At 38.5% G+C, this 21,424-nt stretch overlaps 1 protein-coding gene across 1 annotated transcript in view; it reads right to left on the reverse strand.

Moving 5' to 3' along the window:
• The window catches only part of pde8a (phosphodiesterase 8A), a 58,220-nt gene that overhangs the window by 18,883 nt on the left and 17,913 nt on the right, over nucleotides 1-21,424 (reverse strand). The window contains exons 2-4 of the mRNA XM_023332532.1: nucleotides 7,322-7,378; nucleotides 1,930-2,120; nucleotides 127-183 (exon numbers count right to left, since the gene is read on the reverse strand). Of these exons, the coding sequence (XP_023188300.1) occupies nucleotides 127-183; nucleotides 1,930-2,120; nucleotides 7,322-7,378 (305 nt within the window). The remainder of the gene's footprint in view (nucleotides 1-126; nucleotides 184-1,929; nucleotides 2,121-7,321; nucleotides 7,379-21,424) is intronic.

Consider the following 21,424-nt stretch of genomic DNA (forward strand, 5'->3'; position numbering starts at 1 on the left):
CAGGCTGCAGGCATACACATTACATTTCCATCTATTTTTTTTTCTTCCCAACATTTCCCCCCTAATCACGAGCTACCAATGGGGGCAATAAAAAAAAAGAAGAAAAAGAAGAAAGCAAACATGTACCTTTTCACGACGGCGACTATCACAGTGTTTTCTGAGGAGTTGACCGCTCTAAATGACCTGAATGTAAACAGAGGGAGCCTTTTTAGCAAGCGAGTGAGGCGGTTGGAAAAGCCTGTGGCATCAAATCAATGTATTTTCAGTTTTTCACGCTCCAATTCTCATAGGCAGGCAGAGCCCAGAGGTGGAGCTCTGCGAGTGGTGCCGAGGCCTCTGAAAGAATGCAGTGTACAGGGCCGCTCGTCTGCCTGCGGTTTCCCCCAGCCAGTGGTCATAAAGGCCCTTTAGTGCCCCCAACTAGAGCCTGAGCGTGTACACTGAACATATGGATCGGCCAAAGATGAATAGGGTTAACATACCGTCCGGGCATGGCAAATGAATGTTTGTAAATGCACTTTTGGTTTGCGCCGAGGCTAAAGATAGACGGTGGTACGGGCCAGGCACCGCTCGTTACTCGGCGACATAAATCCACAAGGTAGAGAGCGAAGAAAAATCAGCCGGCCGTTCACCACAGATAATGAGAAGCACGGCCATGTGGACTGAAACTTGTAAACGTTGTGCTACAGCTGGTCCCTTCGAGGTCACCTGGCATGTGTTGGATCACGGGCCCTGAATCAGTTGAGTTGTAAAGTTGAATTAGGAGAAGGGATGCACCGATACACCTTTTTTCACTTCTGATACCGATACAGAGGTTTGGTATCTTTAGTATTGGCCAGTACTGAAAAACAGTGCTGGACTAACTTAAAAAGTTTCCTTTTTTTTTTTTAAATAGAAACACAAACATTTGTGATTGTGTACTCAGTCACAAATGTTTTTGATAACTCTACAACAGTACAGCACACTAAAATACACCAATTGATTCAAATTAGTGTATTTATGATTCAAATTGGTTAAAAATGTAAAAACAAGGCAACTTTAATTTGTTCAATCAGTGCAATTAACAGTAAACCAGCCAATGTAAAATAAATAATAAAGAACTTGAAACCGACAAAAGCAACAGGTTGACAACCTTTTTCAAATATGTATAAAATAAACTGCGAAAAACCTTTGTACTAATATGATTCAGAAAGTGCAATTAGGAATTCTAAAATAATTGAAAATAAATAAAGCCCGACAACGCTCAGAGCACAAAGTATAGATCTAGACTGAAAACATATGTCCTTATGGATCAGATACACTGTTAACGATACGCGATCTAGAATTATTTTCATTATCAGGATCGATACATATACTGTATATATATATATATATATATTTTTTTTTTAGGGGGTTAGGGGATCTTTTGTGGGCACTAGTGTCCCTTATATGAAAGTAGGTTGACAGGAAAGGGGGAAGGAGAGGTGGGAAGACATGCAGCAAATGTCGCTGGGTCCGGGAATCAAACCCACGACAGCCGCGTTGAGGACTCAAGGCCTCCAAATGTGGGTCATGCTATCCCCTACGCCACCACAGCACGTCCCGATACATATATTAATATCGGATTGGTGCATTTCTATTTAGGATACCACTAAAGCTCATAAAAAAAACAACCAAAGGAAATAATTCCCAGAATTCAATCTTGTTTTCAATATTTTCCTTATATTAGCTGAATGAGACTATCATAGTTACAAAAATTAAACCAATAATCACAAATGAAACAACTCGGTTGAATGTAAACTTGAGTAAATCTTTCAGACGTCCTTTTTAAAAACAGAAATATTCTCTACAATGTCGGGTTTTCATTTGATTAAACCAGAGGCGTGCAGTTCAAAGGTGTCAGGTTTAAAGGATGCATAATTACAGCAGAGACAAGAGAGCTTGCCTTACCGGCACAGTGCTTCAGCGTCAAAGTGTCTGGAATGTCTGTGGTCAATGATGACGAGGTCGTGAAGCTTCTCTGAGAAGCATTCGAGAGCGAATTCAGGCGTCCGCACCATGCTGCACCTGTAGTTGGCCTTCTCACATGCCCAGCAGAAGCCATTGCTTTGACTGTCCTCTTTGGCAAAAACTAAAAGTACCTGGAAGACAGGAAATGACAGAGGATATGCGGATTAAACGTGGGTTTATTTATTTAAATAAGATCTCCTGTAAGTTCTGACCTGTATTTTTTTTTAGAAAGGCATCCACAAAGACATGCATCTTTCACATTTATTGCAACACCTTGCAAAATCGCCCTAATGTGTGTATTTTATTTAACTGCAGTAGCTAAATCTCATACTGAAAGATCCCAGCCTCTCAATGCCAGTCAGTCTTTTTAGAACGGGGGAAAATCACAGAAATATATTTACTTTATTTATTCTATTTTTGTTGTTGTTTATTTTACTTTATTGATCTTAGTTTGCTAGAATTGCTGGTCCTTCTAATAGTTTATGTAAAATCAAAAAAATGTAAGTAGAGTCTGGACATAACTTGAAAGTTTCTTGCTTGCAATATTTAAATTTCGGAATAATACGAGAACATTCAATGTCCAATTTGTGTTGATCTTCTTTAGTCAGGAAATGGCAATAGGTCAAGGCATAATTAAAACATTACTACCATTAAATCAACCTTATTATCTAGATAATGTTGTGAAATGATAGGCATTATACATATTATAGTTTATTATCATAATATAAGCAAGGCTATGTAAACATGTAGTATTTATTTGACAGTAGTTGAAGCTGTACTATGAAAATGCCAAATTTATTTAAAAAGCACATTGAAAAAAACTAATCAAAAGTAGACCAAAGTGTCATTAAAATAAAAAAGTAAATAAATAAGTTCAGATAAATAAAAAAACAATGACTGTAAAATAGAAAAATCTTTGCATACAGTCACGTAAAAATGTAATAGATAAATAAAAAATTAGGTTGTACTATGACAGCATGTGTGTTTTTGTAACATTTCTGGACATATCTTAAAATAACTTAAATCACACACATGTATGACATCAGGACCACCGGATTAGAAACTCATTACTTTGTCTTGTACATACATTGTAAGTACTGTAAATCAGACAGTTAGACAGACAGTAAAACTGATTGCCGGATTGCAATTCAACAATCAGTTTGATGATCTTGACTGTTGAAAAAGAAGGTTATTGCAGTTCATGAGCCTCAAAAGAACTTAGAAAGAAAATTCAAAACAACTTTCAACAAGTTTAGGTCTGTCTGTCCAAGCAAGTTCAGTCTATAAAAGCAGAAGATGCCGTCAAAAACCCAAAATCTCATTACAGGGCACACTGCAGTCTTGCAGTTCCTTCTTGAACACTAAGTGGACAAAGACCAGGACTTCTGGAATAATGTTTGTGGAAATTTGAACTGGATTATTTGGACACCAGAACAGAGAAGTTTGGCATATATCTAAAAAAAAAAATACTAGTAAAAAACGTTTCGTGCAAACTATGAAGGACAGAGATGAAAGTGTGATGGTTTGGGGATTCTCATCAACAGTAGGAGGTAGCCAGCTCACCATTATTTGAATACACCAAAATGTATGTATTGTATCCAATCATGTTTGGATACAATAATACTACGTATAATAATACATAGTAACGTCTCTTTAACACACTGAAATGACGCTTTGGAGAACAGTGGGGATATGCAGAAAGAATAATGAGTTGTATTTCCACTTGAATTAGAAATGGACAAGTTCAAAGTTAGAAAAATGTAATAAAACTAAAATTTAGGCTCATAACATGTACGGCTTGCACATGTACAAAAAAGGACTAAATATTAAACAAGAGGAGCACACCGACATCTTCACAGTCTCCGTTTCTGAGCAAGATCCTTAAGAGTTTAAATCCACAAAATGAAGATAAATATATGTTGGTATTAGCTCATATTGTTAATGGCAGCCAGAACCACAACAATTCAATCCCAGTGGTTTTCCCACAAGCAACAGGACAAAGGCATCATGAGCTATTCTGTGTTTCTGGGACAACCAAAGCCAAAACGTCTCCATGTTAGTATGGATCCTTGTATGTCCAAGAGAAACTGGCTGGTTGACTAGTGTGTTCCTAAAAGCTAGCTCGAGAAAAAACAGGAAGCCAAAAAAAAATAAACCTCCTTCAAAATTATATTTAGTATGTACGTATATATGCATTTTATCTCCAGGCAGCTAGGATTTTCACCAACGTACACAGCTTTAATTTGGCAGTAACTCTAAAGACTAACACACAATCTGCAACAATAGAGAAGTTAGTTATTCCATTCAAGGTAGCAGGAGAAAGAACAAAGTTCCTCCTCCAAGAATATTTCATACTTCAAAATACCTCAAGCGCAGAATGTTGCTTCTATGGAAGACTGGCAAGTTTGTTGCATTGTTGAAAGAAAGCCAGAGGAGTTCCCTCCAAGTTATGTAGGAGACACAGAAAACAATGAAGGACAACCAGTGACAAATTATCAAGCCGTGTCAGGTATTTCCTGGGGATTCCATGTTTTGTGGCTGCTGCTGGCACTAATTCCCCATTTTCTTCCTACTTGACTTGACCATGAGCACTTTCAATACTCTCAATCGTGTTGTTTAATCTGACATTTTGCAGTGTGACATGGGTAATGCACAGATGGCACAGTATGAAATGTTAAAAGTCCTGTATGATCTTTACAAATCATACATTGTGAGCGAGGCCAGACATTCTGAACATGTCATCTACTCCGTGAAAAATCGATGCGATAAACACCATCCTCACAGTGACACAGAGGTGGGAGCAACATTGGGGATGATTTTCTTTAGATGGACAGTGAAGGCTGTCAGGATGGGCAAATTGCAGGGTGAAGCTGAAATGAAATCTGTAAGAAGCTGTAAAAATGAAGCATGGAGGCAGAGGTACAATGAAAGTTTAGACTGATGCGTTTTCAGGTCTTAGAAAGACTTCAACCTTAGTCTAAGTAAGAGTCTCTGGCAAGGCTTTAAAAGAGCTGATCACAAATGTTCACCATCCACCATTCACAATGAAAATCTGATCTGAACCCATTTTGAGAAGAAAAACTGGCAAATATTTCAGTCTCCAGATGTCCAAAGTTTATAGAGAGGCAATTTCTCAGCTGAAATTGCAGAAAAAAAATGACTCAACTCACTTAAATCAGGAGGCTGCGTAGAAACAAAGGCCACATTTTTAGATTTTTTATCACCAAAAGACTTAGAAAACCACGGTCACCCTTCTAGCTCAAAGTTTATTACTCAGATTTGAAGATTTTCTTTTGTCACTTTTACTTGTAAAATGACTTGTCTAAATCACTTACTGAATGTGTGGTAATCTGATCTCATGGTTTGATTAGCCGAGATGACTATGTGCAGCTCACAGCTGCTGCGTTCCTGCTCGTTCGCGCCCGTCATTCTATAATCAGCCTACGATTTGACCCGCGGGCCCGTAGCGAACGGCCCCAGATTGATTGGGCTTAGCTCTTATTCCTGTGCGTCACAAGTTTTATAGTCCGCTGTGATGATCTATGGCACAGTTAGTCAAGGCGGCCTTGACTGGCTGGAGCCCGTCTTCCCCTACCCTCACCCCAACAGGTCTAACCAAGGCTACATCTGAAAGTGCTGCTGCAGCAACCATCAAGCCAGCCATTGAGCGCGAGCTCCCTCTCTGCCACCACGCTTCCAAGCAACCCCTACCTCCACTCCCACTTCTCCCCCCGTCTCTCCCTCCGCCTTCCCTTCACTTGCGTAAATACTGGACAGGAGATTTAGGCCCGCCTCCCGGAGCGGTGCTGCACTAAGAGTAGATTCATGAGTCACTCTCTCAAACAGACGTCATCTCCGACTGTTGGCAGGCAGCAGAGTGAATGTAAAGAAGAGGAAGCTTGTTCTGCACGTTTAAGTTTGCGTCGCACCTGTGAGGTTGAGTCAGGACAGAAGGGGACAATTTCAGCTCGACTGGCGTAGCATTTAGCTCAAAGTCGACAGAAGTAGCGAATGTGTCTGTCTGACGGAGGTGTTGCAAATGTAAACCATATTCCACATACTGTAGGAGTATTTTCCCTACAAGCAGCAATAAGTGCACAGGTCGTAAATACATCACCTCAGATTCCTGCAACTATGTTTGGTACGCACGGGGGAATTAGATCAGAATTCCACATTGGGATGTTGGGAGGAGAGTCAACATTCCCCCAGAGGTGGTGGACCTGGGTATTGAGGCCAAGATCAGATCAGACAGATTCACTGTGTTGTAACGTGAAAATACATATGTATCTCTAACTTTCAAAAGGCACAATGAAGGAGAAAAGTGCTCAAGAGCGAGGAAAGTCACAGAAAGAGAAGGTTGGCGAGCATTTGGCAGCACCTGATTATGCCGTTTAGGCAACATTATGGCTGAAAAGAGGCATAAGGGCCAGCCTGATCCTGTGAGGCGAGAGAAACGAGGAGGAGGTCATGACAGGATCAGCTGTGAGTGACAAAAACAGGAAGGGGATATCTCTCTACCTCGTTTTCCTACCGTGGCCAAACTCAAGTGCATCAAACAATGAGGCCGAGTCTGTGAACTCACAATACACGGAGCGTTAATTCAGATGGTTTCATTCTCAAAAATACCCCCAGTTGTGCTGGAGTGACAATGTACAGAGTTTAACACTAGCTGTTTTATTCCAAAATGGGGAAAAATCCTCTTATAACCTCATTCACATGACAAAGACAAGTACATTTTAACCTTGTAAATTATAGGTAGAAACTTCTAATATATTCTTGAATCAAGGATTAATGGGAAATATTTCCTACGAATTTGGATTTTCCCGTTTTCACACACAGCAGAATCGGGACATGCTGCTGGAACAAACTGTATCTTGAGAGAACGTCAGAGAAGATCCAGCCTGCGGTGACGAAACTGCTGATCCTCTGCAGTTCTCCAGAATGTGTATTGTTCATTATGGTATGTTCCCAGTCTCAAATATTTGGCCCCGTTGCCTTGACAGCGCCAATGCTGCGTAGCACACAACACGTCCATTAACGGCTGAAATTCCCTCCTCTTCGGTGAATGCGTGCATGTTCCTTAGAGAGGTGTGGCATTTTGAAGATATTCGAGATTTATTGTAACTCCAAACAAAAGCTGTTTTTCAATACTAATCCTTAAAAAAACACAACAAAGTACTGACAGCCATACCAAGTTTAGCTCTAATGCTCAGCAATCGGCTGCTAATGGATGCAGGCATAGACCATAGACTGAAGCACTCCTGGTGTTGCCTTCGGGCTTGTATGCATTAAAGTATCACTCAAACACATGTCGAGCATTGTTTTACAGTACCTGAAGTGGGTCTTTAAATAGCTTCATTGGTCCAAACTGCACCTCTGTTAATGTGGTCTGAAAAATAAAAAGAATAGAAGGGTTAGAAATAAAACAGTTGAGAAATTTCACATGAAATGTCTTCTTCTATTAGTTTAGAGGTTGACTGGAGTTTACAAATCACAGTGACAAAAATCATTCCTTTTCACCTGACCGGTATAAAATCTGAAAAAGCTGAAGGAAAGCAAACTGCATAAAACACAGACAAACAGGAAATATAATTTAATTTTCTTTAGGCTGACAGAAAAATCCAACTTAGATGGAATTTGAGATGATTACTGCCAATTTCACTAAACATGCAAACAGAAAAGATACCCAATTAAACAGCTGGGTTCAATGACATTAAATACAGATGAGATATGATGCACAGGTTGATGATTTTATCCACGGTAAGCAGCTTGTTGTGTCTAATTTTTGTTCTGTTATTTCAACTTAAGTCATTGAGCAAATAGACAGAGAGAGTTTTTGAGGAAGATTGTGTGAGTAATCATCTCAGTCTTAAGAGAAAAGGGGGGTATATTTTGGTTTAGACACTAATGTCTCAAGCAGTTGAATAACATGAAATTATAGTTGTGTGCAATATTACCCAACATGTGGGTCTTTACAATGCAAACAGCCAAGTTTGCCCTTCATCCAAGAAAATAATTTGTCAAGAGCTCCAAACCCAACCTAGTCCTTGTTTATGTCCTTCTGTCTAGAACATGGTAATGTTATGGTTAAATTAAAGAGCGACCATCTTGTTTCTATTTTTAGGTATTTGACTACAGGAAACAACCCAAGCTTTGCAAAAAACAGAATGAATAAATTATATTAAATTCCTAACTTATGTAAAATGAAGGAGAAAAAAACATAACCCAAATGGCACAAAAAAGTGAAAAATGACAACAAAAGAAAACTATGGCCATTGGCTAGAATTTGCAACGCAGCCAATCAAAATGCGCTTTTTTTCCCCTTTCGGTACAGATTGACTGTATCCCCAAGAGTGGAGAGCAGGAAGACCATGGGTGTTCCCATTGTGGGTATTAAAGCTTTTTAAGGTAGATTTGGTGGAATAATTAAAATAGTTAGCTGTATATGTTAAAATAGGTAAGCTGTAAGTAACAAACTGACTAAAGTTCTGATTTAAAATTGGTCTCTGCTACGTTAGTAACCTTCAGTGATCAGTGGAACTCCTCCGGCTTCAGCCAAAATACACCTGAATCATTCAAATTATTTTTCTTTGTTGATTCTTGTTTTTTCTTTGTTTTATGATAGTCTACTGTTTTCTGCTGTATGATGTTCTAATGTTTTCTCAGGAAGGTTGTCGAAAATGACCATTTGGTCTCAACATACTTAAATAAAGGTTAAATCAAATAATAAAAAATAAAATAAAGCATTGATCTTTTCTATTAAAACAAGTATAAAAAGACGCAAAAGTCAAAACATGAAAGAAATCTGAAATCTTGAAGAAATAATCAACACATTAAAATATAACAGGAATGTCTAGTTTACTAGAACTAAGTATTTTAGAAATCTTTACTTATATGAGACATTACTAAATGAAGCAGTTATTGCATTCTCTTATTCCCTCAAAAACAAAAACTTTATGAAAATCCAATGATTTTGTGAGCGCTCCTATCACACAGACACACGCAGTAGCTGCTTTCTATACCTTTCAGCTGATAAAAAAAGAAAACTGACAAGTAAACCGTGTGAACAGAGGTGAAATCTTGCTGAAGCCCAAAGAAATGCTGGATCCTTGCATTCATCTTCTAAAAGTGACTTTGAGTTGCATTACCCACTGAAACCTTCCAGCAGAGACACAAACGCACACCCATGGCAACTGCACTCCCAGACGGCAGTGAAGCAGAGTTACACATTCAACATCACACTGAGGAACAGAACAAAGAGCCCAGATCTACGACCCGGACTCAAAACTCAAGCACAGTTCACTTAGGAATGCTTCACAAGCCTTTGATTAAGACAATTAAAAAAAATTGTAAATGTTACTCTTGGAGGGCTGTTTTTCACTTATACATTATATAATATTTCATATTATTTAATCACCATTGCACACTGCATTTATATACAAAATAAAAGCCTCTAATTTTTTTTTAACCTCATGAAAACAAATTACTTTATGAAAAAAAAATATTTTTTTAATTCTGGCTTTTAAATGCTACATATTTTGAAAAGGTAACATTAAAATGATGCTGACACTCAATCAGCACATCCCACCATTTCTTAAAGTACCGGTATTTCGATTTCTTTTCACTGCACAAATGACAACTAACAAATCAAGAAAACACACACAAATTTCTAACTGCTTTGACTTTCCTTTGGAAAGAACACTTTTATTCTGTCAGCATATGATTTGGCTTCCTTCCTCCTAAATGGAACCCGGGGTTAGTAGCCATCGCAACCAAAGCCCCTCATGGGCCACCGTCCCTCCAGAATTCCTCCTCTCCGTAAACAATCTACACATGTGAGGGGGAGCACAGAGAGGAATTTCAGAGCGTTCCAGGGCCGCAGCAAATCGGTTCTTGCTAAATTGTAAGCCTTTAGAAAACTCTGTGAAACAACAAAGAGGCGGGGGGGAAAGGGTGGGCAGGGAGCAGGGGTGGCGGGGCAAATTAGCCCTCGGTTGTAGCCAAATTTACGTCATCCTGACACAGGGCTGTTTGTTGAAGTTGTCTTCAAACAAGGAGTATGGAATCAGGATGGCTACAAACTGGTGCTCAGAGATCATCTGATGTTCGAACAGACTCGAGGAGCTGGTCGCATGATAGCCTCATGTTTATGGAAGAGATGCTACAAGTGTTAGAAAAATGGCAATGATGGGACTGAAATGGAACTGGTGTGGAGGAAAATTCCACAGGAGAACTTGACTAGGAGAACCTGATGTTCTTTCCAAAACTAGTGATGAATATTTGAGTTTTGCTTCAGTGATAATGAAAGAATCCAACTGTTTGTAACACTGCATTTTACACTGTCAAGAGATAAGTTTATTTGGTTCTTCATTCAAGTTAAACTTCAGCCCTGCAAAACTTTAAGTCTGCTTTTTTGGCTCTTAATTCTTTGGTCTTTGAGTTTTTGATCTGCTACCAGCAGCACCTCCAAGCTTGTACTGGTATTCTCTCACCAAACTCTGGATCTGCGCCAAGGTCTTAGTTCTAGTAAAACATACGTAGAATACTTTCAAAGAGAAACAATTGATTCCGCATCATGCCAGGAAGTGTTTGGTGAAGGCAGTGTGATGGGTGTGGAGCCAAGATTCATAATCATTTAAGGCAATTTCATTGAAAAGCGATATCAATATGAGATTTTGCCAATGGTTATAATTCCATCTCTCTCCTCTTATGGACCAACTCCATCTTCCAAGATGCCAATAATCAGAGACTCGTACCGTCTAGCCATCTTGCAGACCTGACCTTAATCCTATTGAACACTTAAGTTGGTGTTATTCTGGTTTTTATGCCAGACTGACCAACAGAACCGCTTTCTCTGACTGAGTGATGTTATACCATCCCAGCACTGTGTGACCAAGCATGAGAGGAAGTATCAGACTGTTGTGGATGTGTATGGTTCTTCAACACACTAAAGAGACACCTATTTGCTAACTGAATAAATTGTTAAATTGCCAATATGTTTGGTCTCCACTAACCTCAATCATCTAAGTCAAACTGTGCAAAGCAAGAATCAGCAGCACAATAAATTGTTTTGCCTTGGAAGAGAGGTTTTGACAAGACTTTCAACCCACATAAATAAACTTATGTGGGTCCTTACAAATGTGATATCATTTAACAGGGAACAAAAGATGTGTTTTGAATCATTCAGTTTGATTCATTTGTTACGTCTGAGTAAATACAGTAAGCTTTTTTAGAAAAAGAGTGACCCCAAAGCGTTTTTTATTGGAGAGAACCAGTAAATTATTTCCCTTTTTTTTCTCAATCAAGCCTTGCAAAATTATGCAACAGCAATTTGAAAAGAAAAAAAAAACATTTAATAATACAATCTGATCGTTTCTGTGTTCGTTTATCTTGTTTTATGGAGCAAGCTGTGGCTACCTGGAAGTGTCAGATAAACTGGTGATCTTATGCTGATATCTTCAGTGAACAAAATTTTAAAAAAAAGTTCTGACCTTCTTAATTTATTCAGACTCAACAAATAACTTTCTGGTCTCAAAACACTGCATTGCAGCCAGGCAACTTTTGCAAGCAGTGCTAACACAAAAGAATATTATGTAAAAGCTGTATGTCGGGGGAGTTGGTGGAGGACAGGACCTTGACATATTGAGTTTGGCCACAAAGCCTCCAGCTAACTTCAGCCTAGCAAGAGCAGTGCACAACACATTACTGTCTTCATGCAGGAAGACTACTCTCTCTGACTGACAAAGACACAGCCAATCAAACTGCAGCAGAGGTTGTGTAACTTGTATAGCAGGCTTGACACACACAAACTCGCTCACGCAAAAACGGAGCTAAAGCAGTCTGCGTTGTCGTAAGGAAACATACAACATACACACACACACACACGCACCCCTACACACTGCAATGAATCATTCAGCCAGGCTTTTGCTGTCCAGCATTGAACTAGAGGCAAAACCAAGCAAGGAAAGTGAAAGAGCAAGTAGGCCATGGAGGCGAGAAGCACGGACATGGTGTGGATGCCTACGTAATACCCGTGCCATCCTCCTACTATGTTGCTGAGTTATACCAGTCACACCAGGGATTGCACTCTCTACTTGTGTCTGTGTGTGCACAGACCCACTTGTTAATAAGGCAACAAGTTTGAGAAGCAGCAGGAAATGTTGGCTTGTTGCATCTGAGGTCAGTGAATGACAAAAGTTACTTAAAACATAAAGAGGTTTGTCTTTATTGATACCATAACATCTCTGTCTCATGAGAATAAGCTCACATGCTGTTAAATTTCTATTTAAAAACATAATACATTACTATATACATAAAGTTTACATTTAACTTACAACTTTAAAGCTGTTCTCTAATTTGATGTTTTTGGTTTAAAAGTGTGCATGCATGTGAGCCTTTAAAATATATGCTGGTATAACACAAGACACAGTTTTGGTTCTGTGCAACAAAGTGATTTTAAAACGTTGCACAATGTAAATGTTGCACAAATAATACTTTCATGCTTTCAAACTTTTGATATTCAGAGATAATGGGCCAGTAGAGTATGCTAAAACTAGCAGCGGAGCTGTTAAAACAAGCAGTAATCATACTCTGGCAGGGTTTTGATATATTAAAATCAAGCTTCGTACCTCCAGTAAAACAGGCATAAACTGGCAAATCTTGGCAAATGCTAGACTCACTGGAAGAATACCAAAAGGTTCAAGGCTTTAACTTTTGAAGTAAGTTGCTGTGGCCTACTCTGAGTTGGGTGGACGTTGCATAGATCTCAGTTACTTCTGAATACAGGGGAAGAGTAAATTTATTTTGAGTAATTAACAAAAGGAAAGTCTTTTTTTGTTATTTTGATAACAGCCAATGCAAACCCAAAATGCTGTTTCTCAAAAAGAAATGAATTGTACATAGACAGAGAAGAAAATAAAGTTTATTTAACATAGCTTACTGAAAAGTATGTTCATGTGCTGGATGGTATATTCATGAAATAATCAGCCTGGAGTCCTTTTGTTGTTAATAATCTATATATATATATATATCTGAAGACTTAATTTAATCCAAGCTTCAAGCCTCTTAACTCAGTCACCTTCACAAAAACGAAAAATAATAAAGGATGTTCAAGAACATACCACGATCAACAAATTTTGAATAAGAAACAACTGGAAGACCGTTAATAATAATATGGTCTTCCATTTCAATAAAAGAAAAGCCCATGGCAGAAAGTTTGGGGGGAATCTAGAAAAATTTTTCAATTTTAGGAACATTTCACCACATGTCAAGCATGACTGTAGTATCATCATGCTGCAGGCCTGTTTCACTCCAAAGGGGAACTAGCAAATTCTACAAAGGGGATCACATAATGAAGGAACACCATCTCCAAATTCTTCACATGCACTTAAAATGAACAACCAGACAGCTCATTTGAAACAGTGAAACAGTTGGGTTTTCAAAAAGGACAATGATCCCAAACACACACCATAAGTGGTTTTGTAATGGATGAAGCGGGTTAAAAGTGAGCCTGTGGAATGGCTCTGACCTCAGACCTATTAAAAATGTATGGGTATGCTTTAAAGCTGTCTGTTCCAGGAAACTAACCAGTTCAAATGGGGCTCACTAATTCGTTCTGGAAGAGTTGTTAAAAAATGTAGTTTGCTATAAGACATTTATTAAAATACTAGTGGGGATGTGGACATGAACGTACTTAGCATAAAGTGGACATTTGGGTTTGGTTAATAATTGCATTGCTATAACAATGGTTCTTAGCAACAAATCTTGTACTGCTGGAAAGCTTTTTTTAATTTCCCATTAGGTGGGGCCACTTTTGTAAGGAAGAGGCAATTGTGGGTTGAGCAGCAGAGTTAAGATTGTAGGTTGTGCCCATAAAAAAAAACCCTGTCAAATCTTCTCTACCAACACCAAACAGCCTACTCTGCAGTTGACTCTTCCTTAGGGTTGTTTCGTTAGATTGATGAACAAACAAGGCATTTTGACAATTTAGGCATTGACTAATTGAACAAACAGGGGCCCTACTGCCATACAAGAGCCATATTCAACCACAACAGCTTGGAGACTTGTCCTTTAGCTGGTTACCAGTTGATCACACTGCTTCCACCAAAAGCTGTGGACCAACATACTCTGCTTTGCTTAACCCACAAATCCATTTCCTTACAAATGCAGAACCAATTAAAAGGGAAATAAGTAAGTTTTACAACAGTAGAAAAACTTTTTGCAAAGAAGCATTGTTACAAAAAAATACGGACGATGACCATATATAAGTGTCCCAGCTTTTTTTTCCAGAAAGTATATGCATGCATAATCTTTACCAAGTTGTGCAACAAGTTCTTACTTTTAAAACTCATAAAGCCTTTTGTTGTCTAATCACTCTATTCTGCAAAAATACTGTTCAAATAATTTGTTAAAAAAGTGCAAAATTGAAATCACATTTGACCAAATACTTAGGTAAACTGATGGTGAGCTGGTTTTCACCGTTTCCGCCACAATTGTTCCAACAAAAAAAACTCAAAGCTTTACTGTCTCCTAATCATTCAGTGAGGTTCATTGAACCCTTCGTGTCATGAGGCATCACGATTTCCTTGCTTCTTCGGATCGCTCTGCCTGTTTCGGAGCAGGTACAGTAGAGTGATTCCGCAGCAATCAGAAGAGTCTTCAGACTCCTGCTGCCCTCATTCAACACATCTAATGTATTTACTTAGTGAAGTTGCCTCTGACCCTATATCCTGCTCCCCATGTATCCGGCCCTATACATCTCCTCCTCCTGCTGCTCTCCTCCGGCCTGTCAGCTCCTCGGTCTCATGCTCCTAGACCCACATACACACACCAGGCTACACCACACACAGTGGGAGAGCGGCTTTCCACTAAAGTGAAAAACAGGAAATTGGATGACATTGTTCGGTGCGCCGACGTCAGCAGTGAGAGATAGAAAGAGTAAACAGCTTCCTCCACCCAAGTGCTGGGATGCGGATGCAGGGAATCTTGGGATGCCTGCGACGCAAGTGCACGCAGTTCCTATGAACTGCGTGCTCTTCACGTTTTCCAACAATCTCCGGATCCCGCCCTGTGACGCAGCTTTTCTCCGGATCTCACGCCCCTCTTTGGGTTTGGGACTGAGTCCTCCTTTCAAACTTCAACACATGGGGATAACAGGAACACCTTAAGCTCAGGATATACGGCGCAAAGTGATTTTCTCGTTATGCAAAGCGCGGCTCTGACAGCTAGAGTCAGGGGTAGCTTGCATGTGTGTTTGGCCTCTTTGTGTGGTGTGCTTTTCGGGCTAAAAATGTAAATCAAATGGAGATGAATCAATGTTCTTGATTAGTTCTGATTAAGGCCAGCAATCCCAGCCGCAGGTGTGGATGCACACTGTGTCCCAGACAGGCAGGCAGACAGTGGCTCTCACACACACTGAGCTAAGTGATGAGCTAAATGGCACCGAGCGACGCATCGGCACCGGCACACGCTGAGCCACTCAGATATTACTGCGAGCTTCCCATGCTGTGTGTGTTACCTCAAAGGGAATAATTCACTTTCATGTGCCGCCACTCGAATTTTCTGCCCACAGCTCTGTGGTGAACTTTACAAACACAAAAAGTGAAATGGGAAGTGTTTGGAATGATGATCTTTGTGTGGCTGAAGTCAAAAGGGTCTCAGAAAGTATTGCTTTTATTCTGCTATTAAACGTATTGGATTTAGTGAATGGGTCAGATTTTTAGGAGAAAGGCTTGACACGCTCCAATGTCAGAGTAGAAGAGATCCAGTTTTTTTTCTTCAACTATCCTAAATTAATTTCAAATCATGCTGCAATCGTTATTAAAGATGTGACTAAATTACCACCCCCCTTTACAAATAAGGATAAAATAATCAGCATGAAATATTCAAGAGAAAAAAATATATAAAAATATAGATTTAACAAAGACAACTCAGTTAAACCATGATTCAACTTAATAATAAATGAGAAAATATCATATATTTTATTAAGCACTTTTACTTTGTGTTTCTTTACCGTGCATCAGTTTACACAGTTTACTGTAAGGAAACCGGTGGACAACACAGAGTCCTCCATGTGAAGATACAGCCAAAATGGAAAGATTTATACATAAGTTTGCACAAATTTAATAAATATGTACAAAATACATTAAAGTCCAGAATTTGAGGGGTGTTCTTTTCCCACCATAACTACATATGTATTAAGATTCATATACTTATAATTTTTTTTCCCTTTTTCATAAATAACTTTTTAGACATCTGGTCATACATTAGGTTTTTTTTGTGTTTTTTTAGATAAGCTAAAAAGAATTAACACAAGAGGCAATTAAATAGTTAGAAATTGTGTTTTTTTTATCTTAGACATTAACTTGAATACAAATATGTCATCTATAGAAATTGCTTTGATTTTCTAGGTTTAGTATTCACACAAGTTGTTGTATGTAAAAGAAGTCTAAAATGTTCATTAGAGTTAAATCTAGACACCAATGACTGCAGATAATACACATCATGGAAAAGAATATTCTTCCATTTAAACATTTCGACATAGAAAATATGCAACAACACTTGTAACAGATCTTTGGACTTTAAATGCAAATGATCTAAAGTGTGCCAGAACTAAGAGGCTTAAATCTCTGTTACATTTTCAGTGAAACAAAAATTTACAATTAAGGACTTGCTTAATAAAAAGGCTGCAGCAGACCAATAAAAGAGACATTAGTACAAGATCATGGAAAGACCATAAAACTTGAACTGACCCAGCAAAGTTCATAAGTTAGAGCACAATTCAAATAATTTAATTTTAAGCCATAGTTCCAGTCGTCAATGTTCAGACGACTGACATCATTTCTTGATAACAGAATTTGATGCAGAGTCAAATAGTAGCTGAATTAGTTCAAAATCTAAAGTTGTCAAAAAATAAATGTATAAATAAATACATTTTGAACAATGAGAGCAAAAATTGTGTTGAGCCTCAAATATCCCAATGTCAGTCCTATTTATAATTAGAAATTTTTGAACCACAAACCCAGAATGAAGACTAGTGATAAGTTTCAGAACCGTTACCTTAGTTTGATATTGAAAATGGCAATTAACATGAATTAGTGAGGTCAGATTCAGGACAGGAAGACTGACAACCCTTAGCCAACTTCTAGGGTAGCTAGAAACAGAAATCCAAAAATATTCACTTCATTGACAGAAAGATCTTCAACAAGTTTCAACAAACTCTGTTGTTTGCTCTTCTATTTTGCTTTTGCACAGGCACAAATACAGACATAATCATTGCTAGGCGTTAGCAAAAAAAATTGTACAAAGTCGAAAAAAAAAACCATCTCTCTCTCACCCTCAATTCCCCACACACAGAGAAGCAATAATTGAAGATGTCTTACTTTACAGAATTGTATGGAAAGAACTTCACCTGAACAGGTAAGCACAGTGGTGGCTTCATGATGATTTGGGACTGTGAGGCATTAAAATCAATTGACACCTTTGGAGTGAAACTAAGTGAAAGCAGAAGTCCACCCTCGGACAAATTAGAATGCATCTTTTTTGAAAGTCTAGAATATGCAACCAAAACAAATCCAAATACTTATAATGTAAACAATCATTTCTAACTCCATTTGAATTATGAAAGCAGTGAAAAAAAAAATTCTACTTCACTGCTGACTTTCTCATAAAAATATCACCTTCTGTCCCCTTAGATCCAACTGATTTCCAGTACAAAGTCACAAACTTACATGTTCAGTCAAAATAAAAATAAAAAAATCAAAGAAGTTGATATTTTTGCTGTTTTACTGCAAGGAAGAATATTTCCAAGCATGTGTAGTCTGACTCTGCCCAAATGTCTCATCCATAGTGACCCATCCCACAGTCAGCCACGCAGAAGACTTTAGTTGAGTCACTGGCACAGCTGAGGGAAACTAGGCCACTGCAGATCGGTTTGTCCCAGAACATCCCTCCGTGCTTTCTCTGCATCTCAATCGCACTCTCTCTCCTGATGCCTGACAGAATACGCTACAGAGGGAAAACAGGCCTCCTGGATTTAACACTACAATGTGGAATGGACTAAGATCTGGAAGCAAACCTAACTTCAGAGGTGAAGAAAAATGTTCATTCATCAGACTAAGCTAGGATTTTTCCATTTGTTATGTTGCAATACTCCACCAGTACCAGGAGCATCCACTACTTGACGCAACAAAAGCAAGGTCACTAGTAGAGGACAGCGGCCCCTGACTTCAGACCTCGCGGGGCCTGGAGGTTTTAGACGCTTCCCTGCTTGGAAACACTGACTGGGATGTAAATGGAACATTTACAGACTTTTGCTAAAGATGGTGGCATGGTAATTTATCAAACTTACAACAAGGGAATTGGAGGAGGGACACATATCAAAGTTGCAAGACAATAGACTCAGAGAACAGCACAGTCACCCCCAGATGCTTCATTTGATTAATTTAAACATGCTGCAAGTAAAAAAAAAATGTTTTGCATTATTTTATTTGGTGTACAAATTAATGCTTTTTTTTTGGCACACCTCAAAAATCGCAAATCTATGCATGAGATTAAGTGTTGATAAATAAATCAATTGACACAATGGGATGTTTTGATTTTTTCTTTTCCTCAGTTGCATGTTTGGACTTACCGGAAAAGGGAACAACCAGTTTTGAAAGATTCAAATTCCAACTTTTTCAGGACTGCTTAGTGGTATATATTTTCATACAAAAAACAACAACTAAAATCAGATCGTCAAAAATTGTACGTTTTATATTGATGCAACACAAGATTCTGCCATATATAAACAGAATAAAGACAAGGTAAAGAGTACAATTCATTCCTTAATATGGAGAGATGGCTTAATGTCATACTCGAAGCTTATGGCCTGCTTTAATTCTGTTCCAAACTCTTGTATTCTCTTAATTTAGGAGTCACATCACAACAATAAATTGGTAGGAGTAAATTGTCTCAAGGGTTTTGCTCAAATATATCTAAACATCAGCTGCTGCTGATTTAAAGTCAATACATACTCTCCTTTGAGGACAGCGGTAGGAAATGTGTTTCTTTTAAGGAAATTCCATGCTTCATAAGAACTCAGGAGCAGAAAACCTGAGAAGTCCTCATCGGTTGTTCACACCTGTAGTCGAGGATCGCAGAAGAAAACAGTTCGAAGCAGATATGTCAAAACCAGAACTAAGGCAAAAGTCCTAAGTTATGAGTTACTTAAAAGAGTGACATGTAAGCTAGGCCATGAAATAACTGCCACCATACCAGCTTTATTTGTATGGCACACAATTTTCCTCAGAAAATTCTTCCAAGTAAATTTTGTACATCAATGCAATTTTCAGATTGGTTTGTTTGACTTGTCACTGGCCAGTTGAAAACTCAGAAATAACATATTTTTTTATTGAACAAATCAAAGCTAAGGGCTAGCAGGCCATGCTAACTCCAAACATCATTGGTCTCATTTTTCTAAACAGAGGGAGATACGGATCGGTGTTGCACGAGCAAAATTTATATTTTGTGAAATGGTGTGCTTTTTATATTTTGAGTTGAGGAAAAAAACTTTAGAAGACTAAAATCTTTTAAAGGGAGGTATCCTCTATTTTCCACTTTGTTACTACATATATAACTCTGTCCCACTACCTTGGGGTATTTTATTGTAGGATCTTTCCAATCATGCAGAAAGAGACACCTCTGCAACCTGATCAGGTTTTGTGGAAAATCCCAGTTTTATTTTACTGTAAACATTGCTTGGTATGGACAGTTAAATTTTTAAATCCATCCAGAACATATGAAAATATTTTGAATGCTGTAATTTACAGTTCTCCAAGACAAACAGGCCATAATCGGTAACAGCAGGCTAGAAGTCTGTTTGGTGGATCTGCAAAATCATCTCAAAAATATTCCAAAAATTCTGATTCAATGACTTTCTTTAAATGTTGCTTGCTTCACATGTTTTATGACATTGTAAAGTCTCCTTTACTCAACTTATCTAGAACACAAAGTATTCAGATTATACAGATGTGCACATACTTTTCATCATGCTGCACAAGCAGAGAACGCACTGACCCTCATTCCAATGGCAGAGACACCTGTCCTACCTGACGAGCAGAGAACATTATATGTGAACACGCACACACACCCCCACATATGCACACACACGCAAAACAGAAGGGCCACAGGAGACTGAACTTGTCCTGGAAATCAGTCCCAAATGAACCTGAATGACGTCCATGGTTTAAAAAGAAAAAAGGACCGGTTCCCCCCATCCTTGGTGACCTGTCCCCATTTCTCACTGGTTTTCATAGATTGAGAGCAGCACACTAAATATAATAGAACCCTTTGGGGGTTTTTTTGTTTGTTTGTTTATTTTTTTTTTTACATTTAGTCACAGTTACAGGGGGAAAATATTCTAACACCTGACAGATGCTGTAAATTGGAACACAAAGGATTTCAGAGTATCTCACCACGGTTTGAGATACTCGAAATGAGAAATGCAGCAAAACATTCATTTAGCATGAAACATTGTAATTAAATGATTGAAAGTTCTTAAAGCCATGAGGTCAAAAATAATAATCCTTTCCATTTAAAAAAAAAAGAAGAAAGAAAATAAGATCATTCAGTATTGACCAGAAGGAAGTTTGACATAAATGTCGCTACTTTAATTGCTAACGTCTCAAAAGAATTTTATTTGGACCGCCCATTCTAATGAGGATTTGAATCATTCAAATCATGACTACATGTGTTCCAGCTGAGTTTTCCCTGAGCAGATAATGCCCCATTGTTCTGCCTGCAAACACGCATGTCCAACGTGACGCATTTGTGTGTCTGATTGTCACTAAAGAAAGTAACTGGAATTTCTCCAGGTCACGTGACGAGACTGGATAACAAAAATGCTCAACATACGGATGCCTGCTCTTAAGAGTGAGATTTATTTTGTTTTGTTTGGTTTTATCTGAGACAAATTAGCTTGTCTTTGAATCAAAACTGTTTGTCTCTTCAGGGCATTTCTATCATAATTCGTCAGTATTTCCTGTGTTCACATGCTTAAACTGCTGGAGCATTGCTCTCCGTGAGCGCCAGCTGTTTGCAAAATAGCCGATTACACACTTGAGTGGCAGCTGGCTGCTAAATTTTACGTGTGGTCATATTTGCAACTAACCTTCCAGCTGAAGCGGTTCAAAACAATGCGAGCTTGATGCAGAGGGTCAGCTGAGAGGTTGTTCCCTGCCGAGCGGTCGTCACTGTTTCAGTGGTGATGGCTGACGTCTGCTGCGGTAAGCCTTGTGTGTGTCACTCACTAACACTCGCGTTCTGTGTTGGCCTGTTGTGTGTGGAATTCACTCAGCCAGTCTTACAACACTGAATCTGTGTGTACAGATTTAGGTTTATAAGTGTGTAAAGTTTTGCTGTCTTTTCCTTTCTATTCATTATTTTAGAGATGTCTCTA

The sequence above is a fragment of the Xiphophorus maculatus genome, chromosome 4 (assembly GCF_002775205.1).
Source record: "Xiphophorus maculatus strain JP 163 A chromosome 4, X_maculatus-5.0-male, whole genome shotgun sequence".
NCBI classification, from domain to species: domain Eukaryota; kingdom Metazoa; phylum Chordata; class Actinopteri; order Cyprinodontiformes; family Poeciliidae; genus Xiphophorus; species Xiphophorus maculatus.